Genomic DNA, 19,568 nt, shown 5'->3' with positions numbered 1-19,568 from the left:
TGGTGTCATAGCAGTATTATTAGTATTGCTGTTGGTGAGTTAAACTGCGCCCCCTCATTTACGACGCTTGGTCCGTCCGGCAAAACGGTTGTGGCACCGGGGCTGATTCACGCCAGTGTCCGGCGTCAGTGAATCTGCCCAGAATCCTGGATCTGCCAATATCATTATCCTCTGTGACAGAAATGATGCTGTACAGGTGATTAAAGGCACAATACTGCTGTTTACACTGTTGCAAGAACAAGATTGAAGTGAAATGAAAGTAAATTAAATTAAATGTAATGAAACATTATCCACACATCAGTGTACAAAAAATTTACATATTCATTAATTCCCGCCTTTATTATTATAAAACATGTGTTTGCTATTTCATTTAATAGAATTTCATTTGTGCCACATTTTTAAAAAGATAATTAAGTAATATGTCTATGTCTTTGCTAGATCAATTCGATTTGTCAAGAACTGCCACCAGGAACTGGCCTGGATCCATTCATGCTTCTGTTTTTTGGCAGCTGTGTACCCTTGTGCTGATTGCCATCTAAATGCGGCTCTAGTCTGATAACGCCAGCGGACCCTGAATCCAAGGTGCACAGCACCTCTACTGGATGTACATGGTACTGCAGCCCACTATATTTTCACTTTACGGCCTGCAGAGTCTGTTTTGATCTTGAATCTGATTCTTTTCTACTTCAGATGAAAATTTATTTCTCCCAGTCTCAACAACCTCAAACTGTATGAGTCGTCCTTTTTAATTGCAAATACCATAACTTTTCAACTAGGAGTCACCCATGCTTTTTTTTTTTTTAGACTTTAATGATCATTACAACATCTTGTTAATGATGAGTCAAGAATAGTTCAACAAAAGAAGCCATTAACTTTGATGTGTAATTTATATTTTACTTTTTAAAAGTATTATTCATTATTCAGGAACAGGAGAACACAGTTTCCTTGGTAACATGATACCTTTAAGAAGAGCAAACAAACACCTGGTCATTTATGCAGGATAAATTGGACATATATAATTTCAGGTAAAAAAATTACTGAGATTAGATACTAAGAGAAGTGCTTCATTGCCCAACTTGACTTGACCCTGATACATTTCAGTACCTCTCTTACCAGGTGTGACGTTGCCTTGGATTGAATTTTTTTTTTGAGATGAGACCCCCAATGAACTAAAGTAAGGCTTTCTTATCATATACTACAGTTTTGACAACCAAAACTCACCCAGTTGTCATTTAATGCAATGAAGAACTTTCATTAATTTGTAAAAACTCACTAAGTGGACAGAAACTCTATCAAAACACTTATCATGTAAACTGAATGAGTTTTGGAAATGTGCAATGTCATACCATACTGTACATATCATGTATTAGGACTATATGACATATAGTAAGTAATATGGCTTGATATATACAATAGGTCTAGCAGGTCTCATGAAGCATGCTGCTTTAAGAAACTGGTAGCCTTTCCTCCTCTAAGTTATTCTTGGCCCCTCTGATTTGCAAAGGGGATGGGGTGGGTCCCTTAAATATGCAAGGGCGTGGTGTTCGTCTGGATGCCTGACTCATAGAGCAGGAAGTAAAGAACATCAGACTCAGACAGTTTCCTGCTCCAGTTCATTGGGAGCACACTCTGTTCCACAACAGCTGCATCCTGGGACTCTTGCTTACGGCGATCACTGGCTCAGCCGTCTTCTCCAGCCAGCTCGCATCCATCGTACAAGGCACAGATGTCTCATGGGATGGCTTTGTGTCCATTCCCCGGAACCCGTATGATGACATCTGTGTGCTTGTGGGCTATTTATTTGTTGACATAACAGACTATAGTATAGCTAACGGTACTCGAGATTCCCCCTGGGAAATGTACTGTAAGCTTAGGGAAGGCCTAAATCTCTGAACATAATTCACAGAAAAAAAAAAAGTCTGGCTGGTTGGTCAACCGTCTCTCCCCCAGGCTTGGCCACGCTCATTGGCCAGAGGCCCTGGTTTCCGAAGGCGGGTAGAGAGGTAGATGTTTGTAGCCGCCGGCCCACAGCCAATCTTTACATCTGTATGTCTGGGACAGGATGCCGTTGTTATGGCAACGAATGACAAGCACCACGGATAGAGTGGGCTGTTGTCCGAATGAGTGAGAAAGAGAGACTGGGTGGAGGTGCTGAAGCAGAATGCATGCACTGGAGGCTCTGTGTAATGAAGTGGTCCAGACCTTTGGAACGGAAGAGTAGATTTAATTTTACTATACAAGGCAAAGATGCATTTAGCAGACACTTTCATCCTTTGGGAGATCAGGGTCAGCCAGTTGCTGGAGCAATTGGGAATGCTCAAAGGCCCAACAGCAAAATCACTCTGGCAACCCTGAGATTTGAACCACTGACCTTCTACTTAAAGGGATAGCATCTTAACCCACTACAGAGGCACACAACACTACTAGATATTTATAAGTAAAAAACATATTGTCCAATGGTTTGAAATTTTAGTTTTGAACCATGAGACATGATTTTAAATCCAGAGGTGGTTGTACCTACTAGACTGTGGCCCTCCCAGACTCGGTGAGCTTCTGTATGGTGCACCACGGCTCAGTCGTGATCTTCCAGGATAATGGCTAAGTAGCCTCCTCAGGACCCTACAGTATTTGGGAAGCACCCAGAATGTCAGTCAATGCTATGGTCTTCATTATATTATTGTGGGTTTAATGTGTTTTCTGCAGCTTAGCGTGGGAAATCTCTTTCTGTGAAGCCTTCGCCAGATTCCAGCATTCCAGGAAGCTGTCCCGAGGGTGAAATGTAGTCCTCCCGCTTTGTTTATGCCTCAATAACACCATCTTGTGGATATTACTAGGTAGTGCTGTTTAATGAAGAAAGTAGCCAGTAGGTCAGAATTAAATACTGCAGTTCTTTTTTTTTTTACTCATTCGTGTTATTTTATTGCTCATTTGTGATAAAACTATTTGGAGAACAAGAAGTATTTTCGCTTGGGCAAGTGTTCTACCCAAAATGACTTGCAGCTGCACCTATTTATTTTGACTGAAGCATTTTGAATACTGGTCTTAAAGGTACAACAGCAGGACAAAACTAAAATGGGCAAGGCAAAACAATGTAACTGCATATTTTATCAACATTGAGACTAAAATCGGGTCTCAGGTTCTGTTTATGTAAGGTTCTGAACAAATATCTTAATTCAGCTATGGTGTTTTAAAGAAAACATTGTGAAAACTATAATAGCTACAAAATCAACACTAAAACCAAAGCAAAAGACCTAGTTACTGGGGTTTGCCCTTGCAGGGCAAATTAGGTCATATAACTTAATTATTAAGCCGTAGTCACTAACTGAAAAGCAACTCAAAAAACCTTTAAGATTCTGATTTAAGCTGATGTTTATGTACCAATACTGTCCCACTGTAAGCACAGACACACTGTGTGTTTGGAGGAGGGTCTAGCTTGGAACAAGAGCTTGTAAGAAGGACAAGAAGGGGAGAAAAGCTGTTCATGGTAAGATTGGATCAGATGTTTCTGCAGCGTGATCTTACAACATAACAGGGTGAGTCTTGTTCACAGATGTTTGGAAAAGAAATGATAAGAAAAATGAGAAAAGGAAACAGAAGGAGCGTGCGTGCGTGGGCGTGAGTGTGAGTGTGAGTACAGGAAAGAATGGGAAAACAAGAAGGCGTGGATATAGACCTCGTCTGCAAGGACGCTGAGAATACTGGGGACACTGGGAGAGAAGCTGAGGGCAGACACGCACGCACACACATGGTGGAAAGGGACACACACTGAGGTAAGGATCGCATATGATGTCACTTGCTTCCCACCCTGGATCGACAGCCAAGATATGGAGAGAGCTGTACAGCTTGGATAAAATGAAAAATGCATCAGCAGGCAGTGGGAGAGATTAAATCAGCCTTCAAGTTGTTTTGAGACCCTGTTGGGAGATAAGATAAGATTAACTTTATTGATCCCACACTGTCAGAAAAAAGAGTACCAGTTTGTACCTTTGCTGTCATTGGGGCTACACCCTCAAAGGTCTGCCAATTGTACCCTATAGCTGTAGGTAATTGTGCCTTTTAAGATACAGACATGGACTAAGAGGGGCATTTCTGTACCATTGTGGGTACATTAATGTTGTTTGTACCTTGAGGATGTTCCACAGTGTGAATTTCTGTACCTTAAAAGGTACATTTACATATAGCTAAGATACCACTGGCAGACCCTTGAAGGTACAGCCCCAATGACAGCAAAGGTACAAATTAGTACTCTTTTCTTCTGGCAATGCAGAATTGCTTGTGCATACAGCAGCAAGGTACATAAGGTGCAAACAAACATATAGACCTAGTGGAAAACAAGATGTGCACAGACGGTAAAGAAACATATAGTGCAAAACAATATGTGCAGAGACAGTAAACATAGTGCAAACAAATTTACATCTTAACCTAAAGCTGCTCCAATACAAAACACAACAAGTTGGGCACAACATCTCACATTCTGCTGTCCAAATAAATATGAGCAAGTCCACTTAGGCTAAAGAACCTCAAAAACGTCCTCAGAACTGATCCATGACCATGATCATTAACCTCCCTCACAAATTATTTACACAAGAGGTTTCATTATAAGTATTTTTTATTGGGTAGAAATCTAAGATTTGAATCTGTTTTTATTGTGCAGGAATACTGGACATTAATTAAAACCAGCAGAGGACAAGACACAGGAAACAAAGTGCCAGAACTCGTTCATAGCCTTGGATGACTTCATAAATCCAAGTTTGTGTGAAGAAAGTAAGAAACGACCCACTTGAGAAATTAACAGTATTAAATGAGTGAAGCAATATGTCATGACCGTGCCAAGCACGGACCAAGGAAGCGGGCGACGAAGACGAGGAATCGGGAGTAAGGGTTTTAATTGACATTCGGAGAGGCAGACAGGACAGAAAACGGCATAACACTACAATGACCAGACTGGGGAAATAAACGGAAACGCGGACTAAATACAATGGACTAATTGACAACGATCAGGAACAGCTGGTAAACACGGGGAATCCACATGGGGTTAAAGAGGGAGTGTGGCACACAAGAGGAGCGGACGATCGGAGCATGACAGAACCCCCCCCCCCAAAGACGCGCACTCCAGGCGCGCCCCAGGGGAGGCGACGGACGCGACGAGACCGGGGACACGGGACCTGGAGAGACAAAAACAAGAGCAAAACACATCAATGGGGCACAGGAAACAAGACAGACACGCAGAACAGGCACAGAGACAAGAAGGACAGGAACCGACAAAGAATGGGAAACGCCAACAAACAGACCAGGAAAGGAGACACAGGAGAAGGGGAGAAAGGCGGAACAAAAGGACCAGGAGTGAACGAAGGACCCACAGAGGGAGGAGGAGGAAACACAGGAGGGACGAAGGGACCAGGAGCAGACAGGGGAGACCAGACAGGAACGGACGGAGGACAAAGGGGAGCCCGAGGGATCCCAAACGGGTGACGGGCAGCGGCCGGAGGGGCCGCAGGAGAAAGGGAGGCCGGAGCCGTAGGGAACGCCACAGGGGCCGAGGGAACGGGACGAGGGAGAGCCGGAGGGGACAAGGAGGGAGCAGGAGGGATCACCGGCGGAGGCAGGCAGGAGGGGGAAGCCGGAGCAGGCGAAGGGGAAGCCGGAGCCGGCAAAGGCGCCGTCCGACAAACCGCCGAAGTAGGGGGGCCCGGAGGCAACCGACACGGAGCCGGAGGTGACGCCGAGGACCGGCACCGAGGAACCGGGAGAGGGCCCGGAGGCGACCGCCGACCCGACGGCGCAGGCCCCGCAGGCAGCCACCGAGCCACAGCCAGGGGGCGAACAGGCGAGCCAGGGGGCGGGGAGGGCAGGGACCCGGGCCCGACGCCTGTGTCCCCGTCCCTTATGGGACACTGACAGGCGGGGTCCCAAGGGCTGTTGGTCCCGGCAGGGCAAGGGAGCGGGAGTCCATAGGGAGGTCCCCGAGGGGTCCCATTCAAGCTCCTCCTCCTCACTGGAGTTAGGAGCTGGGTCCTGGTTGTCCGGGACCTCCTCGGGGACTGGGTCTAGTGCTGGGGGTTCAGAAGTTCTGGGTGGTGCAGCCTCAACCACAGACGAGCAGGACAGGACAGACGAGCAGGGCAGGACAGACGAGCAGGGCTGGAAGGGCCGTTCGTCCGGCTCCTCTCGCCTACTTCCCGGCTCACCTGCTCTTGACACAGGACAGAATGACGAATCTCCTGAAAGACGCACTGCAGCAGGGCGAGGACCTCTGGCTCGTCCTGCTGCATGAGGTCACGTATTGGCGCGAGCTGCCAGAGATCCGCGGAGATCCTGGCCTGTTCGCACTGGCGGAGGAAAGCTGGGATCTCCTCCAAGAGGTTAACCCACGAACCGAGGAGCGCATAATGGCGGAAGTGCGCTCCCTCCTCCTACAGCTCACCGACCAGGTAAGGGAGAGATGGCTCCAGCCTCCCACCTGGTCAGAAGCAACCCTGCCTCTACCTTCTGGTCTGGGGCGCCGGAAGGAAAAGAGACGACGGGGAAGAAGGGAAGAAACCGACCCGACTATCGTCGTGGGGCGGTATCTTCTCTCACCGGCTTCACTCCTAGCGGGTGAGCGAGGGGAATCCCTGCTCTCGGACGACGTCCCGGCTGCGACGCTCACACAAGCATGCAACGCCTCCGGCGCTTTCGCCAAGGAGCCACTGCTGGCAACATATCAGTACCGGCCGGCACGCCTGGCTAACAGGGGAGCCAGGGCAGCTTGGAACGCAATTCCCCGGGTCCCTAGAACCCTTAAAGGAGCAGCTCCAGACCCGCCTGCTGCCGCTGCTGCCGCGGTTCTGCCCGCGGCACCACCTGCTACTGCTGCCGCCGCTCTGCCCGCGGTACCGCCTGCTACTGCTGCCGCCGCCTTCCTCGAGACTCCCTTGCCCGTGCCCCGGCAAGGCCGACACCCCCCAGGACCCCGCCTATCTGTGTCCCGCAAGGGGAGGGGACATAGACGTCGGGCCGAGGTCCCGCCCGCCCTGCCCTCTGGCTCGCCCTCGCTCGGCGGACAGCGCCTTCCCCCTCTGTGGCGGCGCCTTCGCTGTCTGCAGCTTCCCCCTCCTCCTTTCCTTTGCTGTTAGCCCCTCCGACTCCCTCCTTGTCTCCTCCGTCTGTCCCTCACCCTGTCTCCTTGTTCCCTTCGTGGTCCCCTCCTGCTCCCTCCTTCCTGTCGCCTGCGGCCCCTCCGGCCGCCGCCCATCGCCCGCCTGGGCTCCCTTTTGTCCCCCGTCCGTTCCTGTCTGGTCTCCCCTGTCTGCTCCTCCTCCCTTCGTCCCACCTGTTTCTGCTCCTCGTCCCTCTGTTCCTCCTCCGTGCACTCCTGGCCCCTTCGTGTCACCTGTGGGTGCTTCCTCCGTGTCTCCCTTCTCTGTCTGTCTGTCCGCGTTTCCGGTCTTGTGTGGGGTTTTGTCGTGGGTTTTGCCCCTGTGCCTGTTTTGTGCTTCTGTCTTGTTCCCAGTCTCTCGTTGATTTTCTGCTTTTGTTTTCCAGCTCCTGTCCCTCGTCTTGTCCGTCGCCTCCCCTCGGGTGCGCTCGGTGTGCGCGCCTTTGGGGGGGGGGTTATGTCACGTTCAGCTCCGAACACTCCTCGTGTGTGCCACGCCCCCTCATTACCTTATGTCGAATCCTGATTGTCGTCACCTGTTCCCTATTCCGTTTGCCTTGTCTTATGTATTTAGTCCTAGTCTCAGTCAGTCTTGCCAGATTCGTCATTGATGTATTGTTATGCGTGTTAGTGAATGTCTGCCTTTTCGTATCAATTAAAACCTTGTTTACCCATTCATCCAGCTCCTCTCGCCTACTTCCCGGCTCACCTGCTCCTGACACAGGACACTGGTAAACACGGGGAATCCACATGGGGTTAACGAGGGGGCGTGGCACACGAGAGGAGCGGACGATCGGGGCATGACACAATATCTAACAAAATAGTGTCAAATAAGGTTCCAGTGGACCTTAGATGCGTACATAGCTGAAATCTTGTTTTTTCATGTGCATGCAGAAAGTCAAACTAAGGGCTAAAAAACCTTCCCACACTCTATCAGCAGTTAAATACAGGATCATCTAAATGCATTTTTACATAACACAAAGAAACATTGTACAAGAGCAACACATAAAAATGCTATTATTCAGACTGACATTCAATAAACACAAAAAAACGAATTTCCCAGAAACATGCATGGTTCTCTGAGACCTGCACCCTGTCTGTGCTCCACCAGATTTTAGAAAAATCCGGATTTTTAATCCAAGGATTCTGTGTTTATTAAACATCGTCTAAGTACTCGAGTTATAGATTCAGCTGAAGAATTTCAGTGAAACTGAGGGAATTGGCTGCTTCTTATTTCAGACAATTCCAGGACACATTTACGAGATTTCTCTCTTAAGTTTGCACCGCCTAGATCCATGAATATTTGTGAAGGCTTACATGACAAATACATTTTACATTTTAAACCCTGAGAGGCGCTGTGCTCTTGTAACTCAGAGGTGTTTCACAAAAAAGTACCATTATATAACTTTTAAAATGTGAAGCAATCTTTAGATTTAAAAACACTTTTAACTGAAATTAAAGGTAAAACATGTACTATGGTATCTTAATAATGGTGACTGGATAAGTTTTGCTTTAAGATGCCCAGAGACGGAAGATGTCTGGGATCTGTCAATAACCAGCTGGTTAAACCATAATTTGTTATTTGTAGTTGTTACTTTCCTGGTGGCTATCTGGGTATCTAACTGGAGCTGGTTATTAGTACATTCATTTCATTATGTGTGGAACCTTCTCAATTGTTTTACTATCCCCAAGCAAAATTAGTAAGTGCTAATCAATATTTCCATGGTTACTGAAACAACATTTGTCATAAATGGACCAGTCCTGTGCAAAAAGCTAAGGGAATAGCCTTTGCTTACTGCTGAATACATGATTTATATGAATATTTGAGTTTAAATCGGCTTGCGCTGTCTCGCAGGCACCTGTAAATACCCCCATTGTGATACACAAGCCCATCTAGATGAGGCTCCGAAACTGCGTTTAATGGGCTCTCTGAAGAGGATGGTGAGCCCCTTATTCATTCTTTCTGTGGATGTTTTTTTACTTTTTTGAATGTGGTGTGAAAGAACATGAGTTTCCATGACTTTTCAGATGATTGTTTTACAAACTAATTCAGTCTTGAGGATGGCGTGTAGATTTCATCTTGCTGTGGTGCCACAGGGCAGGTTCTGAGGGAATGATTATTGTAACTACTTGGCCTTGGATGAGCTGAACGGTCAGTGCTATCTCTCTAGCTTCACACCCCCTTGTGGAATTGGACTGCTGACGTTCAGGGACTCCCCAAGCCTGCGGTCCCACCTGCCTCTCCCTCCTACTTATGCTGCCATAGCCACATGTGCTGCAGGTTACATATTACACTCACCAACTGTTTGCACTGCCTCTAGTCTCCTCTACTTTGGCTAAAACACTTTTTATTTCCCCTTCCCCTCCTGGGCTGTGCTGCCTGGAGACCTAAAATCTCAAGATATCCTGCCTACCCTGCTGCCTGAGATGCTTCTACTACGTCCTTCCGGGCTGCCCGCCGGTCTGCCTGTGACGTCTCTCCTTCCTTCCCTGCTGCTGTACCACTGCTCATCCTGCCATCAGAAGCAGCACCATCACCTGCCTGCCCCCCCCCCTTTGAGACACGAATGTTAAAATTGTGACTGTGTGAATTGGGACTTTGCCATCTTGCTCATTTGACTTCCTCTGCCGGCCCCTGGAGGATGGGCTCCCCCTTTGGACCTTGGGAGTCTGGTTCCTCCCAAGGTTTCTTCCTTCTAGGGATTTTTTCCTTGCCACTGTCACCTCTGGTTGCTCACTGGGGGCTTTGGGGAAGGATAGTAAAGTGTTGTACAAATAGAATTGAATTGAACTGAATTGAGTTGAATCAGCTTACGATGCAGAAGAAGCAGCAGATATGCGTTTAGTAAATATGCCTGAGACATTAGAGAGGTCATAAACCTGCTTTAACATTTCATAAATTTCCAGCAGAACCAGAAAAATGCAGTGGAATGAAGTGGATTGCAGCAGTCAGATGGGAGAATTGGCAACCCACTGAATACACAGATTTGTGTATTATTTATATGTATGAATTAAGTATTTTTTGTATGATTCATTTCTTAAAACTAGATTTCAGTTTGCAATTGATTTAATTTGATTATGGGCTATTCTAAGAGAATGCAATGCATTATTTCTTTACTCCATTTCAGACCTTAGGATATTTTACTATATCCATCCACCCATCCATCCATCAATTATCTGCCGCTTATCCTGGGTCGGGTCACGGGGGCAACAGTCTAACTAGGGATGCCCAGACCTCCCTCTCACCAGCCACCTCCTCCAGCTCCTCCGGGGGAATGCCTAGGCGTTCCCAGGCCAGCTGAGCGATATGATCTCTCCAGTGTCTCCTGGGTCTGTCCCGGGGCCTCCTCCCGGTTGGACATGTCTAGGGATGTGTCCAGGAAGCGTCCTACATAGATGCTCGAACCACCTCAACTGTCTCTTTTCGATGCAGAGGAGCAGTGGCTCTACTTTGAGCCTCTCCTGAATGTCCGAGCTCCTTCACCCTATTTCTAAGGCTGAGCCCACACACCTTGCTGTTCTGTCGCTTGTATCTGCAATCTCATTCTTTCGGTCACTACCTGAAGCTTGTGATCATGACATTGGGGTAGAAACATAGATCAACCGGTAAATCAATTGCTTTGCCTTTCAGCTCAGTTCTCTATTTGCCGCCACAGAATGGTACAGAATCTGCATTACTGCCGATGCTGCACCGATCTGCCTGTCGATCTCCCGCTTACTCGAGAACAAGACTGCAAGATACTTAAACTCCTCCACTTGAAGCAGTACCTCATCTCCCACCAGGAGAGGGCAATCCTTCCACTCCCTGGTTATATCCCCCTTTGAGGTCAACAGTTCTCCATCCCTGCTGTAAACGGCATGAGTAAAGCCCTGCTTCCCCATCCTGAGTCGCCCGACTGTTTGCCAGAATGTTCACGAGGCCGACTAAAAGTCATTCTCCATGGCCTCACCAAACTCCTCCCACACCAGAGTTTTGGCTTCAGCAACCGCCAAAGCCACTTTCCGCTTGGTCTGCCAGTACCTGTCAGCTGCCTCAGGAGTCCCACAAGCTAACCAAGCTTGGAGGGCCTCCTTCTTCAGCCTGACAGCTCCTTTACCACTGGTGTCCACCACCAGGTTTGGGGATTGCCACCACGACAGGCACCAACAACCTTACAGCCACAGCTCCGCACCACCGTCTCAGCTATGGAGTCCCAGAACATGGCCCATTCAGGCTCCAAGTCCCCTTACTCCCTCAGGATGCAGGAGAAGTTTTGCCGGAGTTGAAGATCTCCCGCACTGGAACCTCCCAGCACCCCTCCCTATATGTTTGGGTCTTCTAGGTCTATCCAGCATCTTTCCTCATCATCGGATCCAACTCACCACCAGGTGGTGATCAGTTGACAGTTCAGTTCCTCTCTTCAAAAACATGCAAACGCAGATCCGACAATATGATTATAAAATCAATCATCAAACTGCAGCATGGTGTGATCTGGTGCCAAGTGCACTTACAGTATGAACATCGTTATGTTCAAATGTGGTGTTTGTTATGGACAAACTGTGTTTAGTACAGAAGTCCAATAATATACCATCACTCTCACTATATTGATCAGCCCTTGGCTGATTGAGTTGTAGTCAATTTATTTACAGACAACTGTTTTACATACTGTCCGTCTGTCAATAAACATTGCAACATTAATACGATGTGGATAAAACTCTCACCTTCGATAGGATTAGAAAGAAATATTTTCTGATAATTTCCTGTATACCAGTCCCGTGTACATGACCAGCCAGAAAATAGTTTATTTGCATCTAAACTTTTTAAATTAATTACACTTGACCTAACGGTTAACAAAACCCAAGTCTAGGTGTCAGGCAGTGACCTGTTCACAGCTGGGAAATGTATATGGGGGCAAAATATGAGGGGGGGGGGGCGGCCTTGGAGATCTACGGAAATGACAATCATTAATATAAATATATTATTCAATGTGTGCAGTCCTGCATTTCATGTTGAAAATAGTAAGTTTTGTTCCCTCGTAATGTTTTCTGTGTAGTGCATGCGTTATCGTTAGTGCGTTATCGTTAGTGCTCCTTTTTATAAAGACCTGTCTCCTTTTATTATTAAAATCATATGCCTCACACCAATCGTATTGCAATACAAAACACACCTTCTGATCAAAAAAAAACAAATAAAAAAAATTTTGCCACCACCATATAGAAAGGTGGCAAACAATACATGAAAAACGATTGATTTTTGTGATTTTGTTACATAAATGTATCGGTGTTACAGGGTTTTTGATTTTTCAAAAGTAATTTCAAATGGAAAAGTCATACATGTTTTATAAGTATACAGTATATGTCTTCATCTGATAATACAGCTATAGGCCTGCATGTTTTATAGATATCTCTGTAAGGGCTGAGCACCAAATGAATAAATTGAATAAATTAGTGTAAAATGGCATGTTAATATAGAAAAAAAGTCAGAAATGTTTGATTGGCACCTTAAAAACAAGATACTTTAATAGGGATCAACTGCAATACTGGGGATAGAAGGCCACTTTTCTTTAGCGTATCTATAATTATTAACTTTCTTGTTCAATTTAGGATTATCGTTTACTTTTATGCCTATTTGCGGAGTTTTTTCAGAAAGATGCCCCATGCACACATAAAGATCTGGCACAATATGATTTAAAACACATCGTTGTATTCCCAGATATAAGCCTAGTGAGTCATTTCTTGACACGTTGCTCAACGAAGTGGCCCTTGGCGCTGTTTTAATAAGCCACAGTTTGCCGGATATCTGGAAAATATGAAAAAGATCTAAAAAGCCTTTAGTTGTAAATCTTTTCAGTTATTTATTGGGCGAGTTATTTATTACGCACCCTTATTGGCTTTGCTAATTATTCTTGAGCAATAAAAAACAACATTCTGTGCGCCTTCGGTCAAGTCCAAGGAGTCCATTTTATATCGCCATTGCGCGAGGTACTAACGCGTACCGCTATAAGGCAGCGTCTTCCGCGTATGCGCTGTTTTTCAGATTTCATGAAAAGGCTATTCTGAAAATACACGTAGCCTATATATCATATAGCTGCTGCTATCTTATTGCTTAAGTATGCACTCCAATAGAGCTAATTTCGCACCTTGCTTTGCTGCCGGTCAACAACAGTGGGGGTGGAGGCTTAACAGGACGGGAGGATGGAAATCTCGTTCATTTCTCCGAAACGGGACACACTGAAGAGACACTAAAAGAGAAGCTGCGGAGCATGACGTATCTCCCATTATCGAAGACGGCTAGACATTATGAGCCAGCAAGGCAAACGAATCGGCGAGAAGCGTGTCCTGTTGTGTAACAAAATCTGGCTGGATGCGCGGGGACCTTTGCACAAGAGATGTGTGGTATGTATTATGATTAATACAGTGTCTATGCTACTTAAACCGGTTTTTATGCAGGACATAATTTTGAGATGTTTTACCCTTTTAATTGTTGTGGTTTATTTTGGTTTATTTGTGACATAAGAAGGCGTTAGGAGAGGAACTTACCTGAAACACGTGCTTCTGCTGAGCATGTTACTGATTTAATACAAAAGTTTCGGCAAAAGTTGCGCATAGAGATGGTCCACAGATCTGAAAATTGTTCGTGAATTAACATGTTTGTATTTTGTACGTTAATGTTATAATAATGTAATTGTTTATCTGATATTTCAGTTTCTCGCATCCCATCTAGCGTGTTCTTTGCCTGTGCCCTTTGCTTCCTCTATAAATCCCAGTCGTTGTGACCCTTTGCTGCATAATGAAAAAAACAATAGATCTATATTATAACGTTTAGCCTGCACATTGCACATCTGTAGGTGATCTGGATGAGATCACAACATTAAATGCGTGTACCTATACCGGCTTGAGAGTTAGAGGGCATTCTTGTGTTAATCACTAAAGAGCCTAGTTTTATCCATTCCTGCAGTTTGACTGAAAGCTAAAACGGTTTTGATTCTTCTGATTTCACACTTCTTTCCCCAGTGCCTCCTTATGTCACTTTCGGTCCGGTATTATTTCAGCTTTTCTGCTAGTACAAAAGGTTAACGTCAGCAACATTCTCCAATATTCGAGGGGTTCTCACAGAACATCTGGCTGTCAGATATGGATTTCTGCAGCTCTGTGCTTTCTCTGTGGGATTGTGATTGTTTATAAAAAAGAACCCTAGCTTTAGTCGGTGGAATCTCCTCAGTCAGTGAAAATAATTTCCAGCGTGATGTATCAAATCAATGGCGCTTTCCTCATTAAGGCAGAAGTGCAGTCATAATATTTGTGCACCACAGGGGTGTGAAAAGTGCTATTTTATTAGCTATTTATTGTTTTTAGCTCTGCACCTGGACTCAATCACTTGATTGAGGTCATTAGTTGGATGGATAATCACTTCATGTGGTGTCTCACCCTGAAATAAATCAGTTGAAAGGGTAGATGGTCTCTCACCCCCCCCCCCTGCAGACCTCATGATGTGGCTGCTGATGGTTGCACTCGGCCTCAGTCTGTGCCACTGTGTTGGGGGGCAGTTTCCGGAGACCAGAGTCAAAAGGGTCCTACCACAGCTCGTCTGCAGCGTTCCTGGGCTGCCGGGGACTCCGGGCAAGCCGGGGCCCAGCGGGGCTCCTGGTGCAGAGGGACTCATCGGCATCCCAGGGCGAGATGGGAGAGATGGCAGGAAGGGCGAGAAGGGCGACAATGGGGACACAGGTACTGCAACATGTACATTATTTCCACACTATTATTAGTACTGCGGTAGAATATGTTAGCATGGACATGGCTGTAATATAATATGGCAGCAACTCTGTCACATTGATATGCTAATCATTCTGTTACTTTACATTTTTATGTTAATATAGTATTTAATATAATTAATTCTGCCGTATACATGAAACTCCACTTTAAGGGATAGTACTATTCCCATTTGATTTGTGTTATGTTAGTTGAGTCACAGCACATCATGGAACAGGTGAAGTCAGCTGGGCATGAATGGAATAAGAAGTAACCTTGATTACTGAGACATTCTGGGGTTTCCATGGTTACTATACATTTTGTTTCCCTCTGTTTTCTAATACATGGGGTAAATTTGAAAACATGAACAGCAGCTGTTTTGATCACTGCTGGGGAGTCCTATTTCTGGTCCCTCTGGCTCTGTGGAGCTTCGCTGTCCTCCCCAGCCACACTGCATCTGTGTTTTACAGCACTTACACAGCCTGCTAAATGAGGGGTGTTCACTAGGGGATGCCCACCAGGGGGAGCTGTAGGAAAGGTGCATGACTTTGTACTGCGCTTTTCACTATTTATAAAAACTTCCGAAGAGGGGCTATATGGACACTAACCTGGTCTGCAGGTATCAGCTAACTTAGCAGTTAAAAAGGAACAGATGACTTAAGGGCAAACCAGGTCAAATCTAAGGAGGCTGCCAGGTTGTTGCTATGGAGACCCAAATGACACGCCCCACTCTAAGATGAATGATCTATGCAGCTGTGGGACATTAAGCATACCATATAATATGGAAAACTATCGTACCCTGTTGGATCTGTTTCCCATTAACACATATACGTGTCTTCTATCTCAACGACGCCATCTCTGACCACATTTGCCCATGACTCATTCTTGGTGTAAGATGTATTATTGTTTGCCCAGCATTTTCTCATTAATGTTATTCATGCACAATGACTTTTAGTTGTCACCGTCTGTTTTTTACTGGTGACTGGTTAATAGTTTCTTTTCTATTTGTACTAATTAACTACATTACTTTAGAGTAGAGGTGTCACACTCCAGTCCTGGGGGGCCAGAGCCCTATGTTGCTGAGTTCTTTCACTGTTCCACCACAAAGGGTTCAGCGCAAGAGCTGTGTGGCAATTAGCACAAGGAGTTGCAAGGAGTTGAATCAGGTGTATTAAATGAGGGGAAACCCAAAAATGTGCAGGGTTCCAGCCCCCCAGGACTGGAGTTCGACACTCCTGCTTTAGAGTAAAACAATATGTGAATTTGACCTAAAAACTCTTAATAGAGCCCTAATAAAACTTAGTCTAAAGAAGAGGACTGTATGTTTATGTCAAAGGATAGAGGTTGGACAGTACTGTGTGTGACTGATTTAATGAGACACAAACAAGACAATGGCATGCATCATTATGTTTTTCCAACCCAGGGGAATCATGGGAACTGTAGTATGAGAGTAATGGGCTGTTCTTTTCCAGGTGTAAAAGGCAAAGCAGGTCCCATGGGCAAGATGGGTGAGCGTGGTGATCAAGGCCCGATGGGGAAGAGAGGCCCCAGTGGCATGGATGGGGACAAGGGCCCACCGGGCCCCATGGGCCCCCCCGGGCATAAGGGAGATAAGGGTCAACGGGGAGCTCAGGGCAAACAGGGCATCTGCCGTTGTGGCAGCCTGGTACCCAAAGTAGCCTTTTCTGTGGGCATCACTACTAGCTACCCGGTGGAGCGTACGCCCATCCGCTTTAACAAGGTCCTGTTTAATGAGGGCAGCCACTACAACACACAGTCTGGAAAGTTCATCTGTGCCTACCCAGGAACCTACTACTTCTCCTATGACATCACCCTTGCCAACAAGCACCTGGCCATCAGCCTCGTGCACAATGGCCAGTACCGCATCAAGACATATGACGCCAACACAGGCAACCATGATGTAGCCTCTGGCTCCACAGTCATGCAGCTCAACCCAGAGGATGAGGTATGGTTGGAGATCTTCTACACAGACCAGAATGGATTGTTCTCCGACCCCAGCTGGTCTGACAGCCTGTTCTCCGGATTCCTTCTGTATGCTGACACAAATTATTTGGATATGCTGTCGGAGGACTATGCGTAACAAAGGATTATGGGTTGGGACTTATGGGTGACTCTTAGCTGTTCATCTTATGAACAGAAAGACTGGCAGACGTATATATGAAATGTAGCATTAACCACGATGGTTAAACATATGCCAAATTAAGCTATATGTAAGCCTATCAGCTTTCCCCTTTACAGTAATGCTGCATAACAGAATGCCCCATGGATTGAATATTCCATTTTGTGAGATTAAACTGAGCTCACAGCAAATCTCACTAATAATGTGAGGTAACAGCTAGTAATGGGACAAAAGAAGCTTGAAAACCAAAGATGAGCAGGGCTACACTGTAAGTCATATCACAGGGTAGGTTGTGCCCCCACACCCCCCAACATCAAACATCCTCCTACATCCTTGTATATGAATAATATTTTAACTTTTGAAATCCAGTGGGTGGGATCATAGTGTACTGTCAAGCAATCAATGGTACATACACACACCCCTGTGCATACATTTGTTTCTTGATGTTTTCTAGAAATGTGCAGAAATATTGAAATTTTCTGTACAACTTTTTTCATTCTTGATAATGACGATCATAAAGTCAGAAACGTGAAATGCAAAAACCACATGTACACTTTTTCATAACACTTTAAAAATGGATTTTTATTTATAACTATACAAAGAGCATATATTAAAAAGTATTGACATCACTTGACAAATGCATCTGTTCATTTATTGCAATATGCAGCATGTGTTATTCATTTTCACAAATATATCATTCGTCTTTCAACCACTTACCAGTGTAGCACATCATAGTAACATAATTATTTAAAACAGTTTTTGAGGCAGGGCTCCCCCATGATTCATTTTGAAGATTGGGTCGGGGGGGGGGGACATGGGCACAACAAATTCAGCCCATATACCCACTCGTCCAGCACTGCCCAAAGGGGTGTAACTAATAACTAGCGGTGTAACCAATAAGTGTTATTGTTTTTCACAAATATGTCTTCCATTTGTCTTTCAACCACTTACTAGTGCAACATATTGCAGATTGCAGTAACCTAATTATCAAGTATAGCTTTTATGGCTTTATGATTTTGTGAATCATAAGAAAGTGTGTGAAATCATTTTTAATCGTATTTGATAAATATTCAGGTAGTCTCACAGATTTGCAAACTGATTCTGAATCCATTGCCAGTAGGTATTTAGGCCTTGCAGCAGCATGAATGAATCCAACTTTGACGCCTGTGACTAATTTGCTTATGCAGAATGATATATTGCTTAGTTTTTTTTCCTCCCAACGCCCTTGCAAGAGGACTACAGTAAGTATGTTCCCTTAGCAAAAATTTTATACAAGTGTACTACGAGTATACTTATTTTATACTAAAATTGAGACAGTATACTTGAAGTTTACTTCTTATATACTATATTTTATATACTTAAGAATAGTATAGTGAAGTATACTTGACTTGAGATGGGGGTGCAAGAGGTAGCGCTATCGTTCGACAACAAGAGGGTTGCAGGTTTGAGCCCTGGTTCCTCCTGACCCCATCAAAGTGTCCTTGAGCAAGACACTGAACCCCAAATTGCTCCCGGTGTGCAGGTTGGTGCCTTGCATGGCAGCCTCCTCCACCGATGGGTGAATGTGAGGCATGAGTGCTTTGAGTACTCGTAGGAGTAGAGAAGTGATATATAAATGCAGTCCATTTACAAGTATACTTAAAGTATAACAACATGTAAAATAGCAAAAGAATTTATTTTTTAGTTTTAGTCATTTTAAGTTCATAAAAGTACACTTAAAGTGTACTTCAATAAACTAAAATGTGGACTAGAAGTATATACCTAGTACACTAGTAGTATATAGATGAGTGTACTTGTATACTTTAAAGTATACTTTTGTAAAATTAAAATGACCTTTTCCTCTTATTTTATACTTATCCTCTGTTAGTACTTATTACCTTGTCTTTTTTGCACTGGTAATTTTTTCTCTCTTATTTTATACTTATCCTCTGTTGAGTACTTATTTCTTACCTCTCATTTTTTGGTATGTCTAGCACAGTCGGAGAGTACTTTTTTCAGCCAGGGAAACTCATTTCACTGTATGTTGTACCAGCTATAACTACATGTGACAAATAAAGAGTCTTGATCTTGATCTAAAGTATAATTAAAGTATACTTTTATAAACTTGAAAATGTTCCAATTTAGTCCGAAGAAGTATTGAATTGGTATACTTTCTAGTACATTACAAGGACATGGTCTGTAGTATACTTGCTATACTTATACTCAAGCATACTTAATAACATGAACTTTGAAGTATACTACTTTTTGCTAAGGGTTGACCTGATTGTGTTTGAGTTGTTGTGCACTAGCTGTGTTTGCCTATATCCCCCGTTAAAATAAATGTCAAATGAGTTTTACGTTTTTAACTTTAATGCGTTGTATTGGATGTAAGCTTTAGGAAGGCACCCTTGATATAACTGTATATGCGACAATATGAGTGTGGGAAATAACGGTGTTTGTTCTTGGAGTACGCTGTACTCTGAGCCACCGTAGAAGGGGGGGGTTACGTCAGTAGAGCACCGTGATTGGCACGCGGCCGCTTGAATGAGGAGAGGAGGTGGCCGCATCACTGGTCCCGCCGCC

At 44.9% G+C, this 19,568-nt stretch overlaps 2 protein-coding genes across 5 annotated transcripts; both read left to right on the top strand.

The window, feature by feature from the left end:
* The first annotated feature begins 3,374 nt into the window (after positions 1 to 3,374).
* On the top strand, positions 3,375 to 12,284 carry LOC140590941 (uncharacterized). 4 transcript variants are annotated; one of them, XR_011991848.1, is made up of 3 exons: positions 3,375 to 3,770; positions 4,655 to 4,764; positions 7,525 to 12,284. XR_011991848.1 is itself a non-coding variant. In XM_072712743.1 (2 exons), the coding sequence occupies exon 2, from the start codon at positions 6,210 to 6,212 to the stop codon at positions 7,113 to 7,115; it is 906 nt and encodes a 301-aa protein (XP_072568844.1). In that variant the 5' UTR covers positions 3,375 to 3,533; positions 4,655 to 6,209; the 3' UTR covers positions 7,116 to 12,284. The 4 variants fall into 4 exon arrangements, 2 of the variants coding, with proteins under 2 accessions (XP_072568844.1, XP_072568840.1); XR_011991845.1 differs by having other exon boundaries at positions 4,655 to 9,079; positions 10,795 to 12,284; XM_072712743.1 differs by having other exon boundaries at positions 3,375 to 3,533; positions 4,655 to 12,284.
* Positions 12,285 to 12,882: 598 nt separating this feature from the next.
* On the top strand, positions 12,883 to 19,331 carry c1qtnf7 (C1q and TNF related 7). The gene is made up of 3 exons (XM_072712755.1): positions 12,883 to 13,513; positions 14,600 to 14,845; positions 16,339 to 19,331. Exons 1-3 carry the CDS (start codon positions 13,507 to 13,509, stop codon positions 16,965 to 16,967), a joined length of 882 nt encoding a protein of 293 aa, XP_072568856.1. The 5' UTR covers positions 12,883 to 13,506; the 3' UTR covers positions 16,968 to 19,331.
* Positions 19,332 to 19,568: the final 237 nt, after the last annotated feature.

Source organism: Paramormyrops kingsleyae, chromosome 1 (assembly GCF_048594095.1).
Source record: "Paramormyrops kingsleyae isolate MSU_618 chromosome 1, PKINGS_0.4, whole genome shotgun sequence".
Taxonomy (NCBI): Eukaryota; Metazoa; Chordata; class Actinopteri; order Osteoglossiformes; family Mormyridae; genus Paramormyrops; species Paramormyrops kingsleyae.
The sequence above is the reverse complement of the archived record's forward strand: the minus strand, read 5'-3'. Positions and strand labels throughout refer to the sequence as shown.

Coding starts and splice junctions, on each gene's coding strand:
- c1qtnf7 (XM_072712755.1), top strand. Junction 14,846..16,338: donor GGGCGACAATGGGGACACAG/GTACTGCAACAT, acceptor GTTCTTTTCCAG/GTGTAAAAGGCAAAGCAGGT.
- LOC140590941 (XM_072712743.1), top strand. CDS start 6,210: ATGACGAATCTCCTGAAAGACGCACTGCAGCAGGGCGAGGACCTCTGG.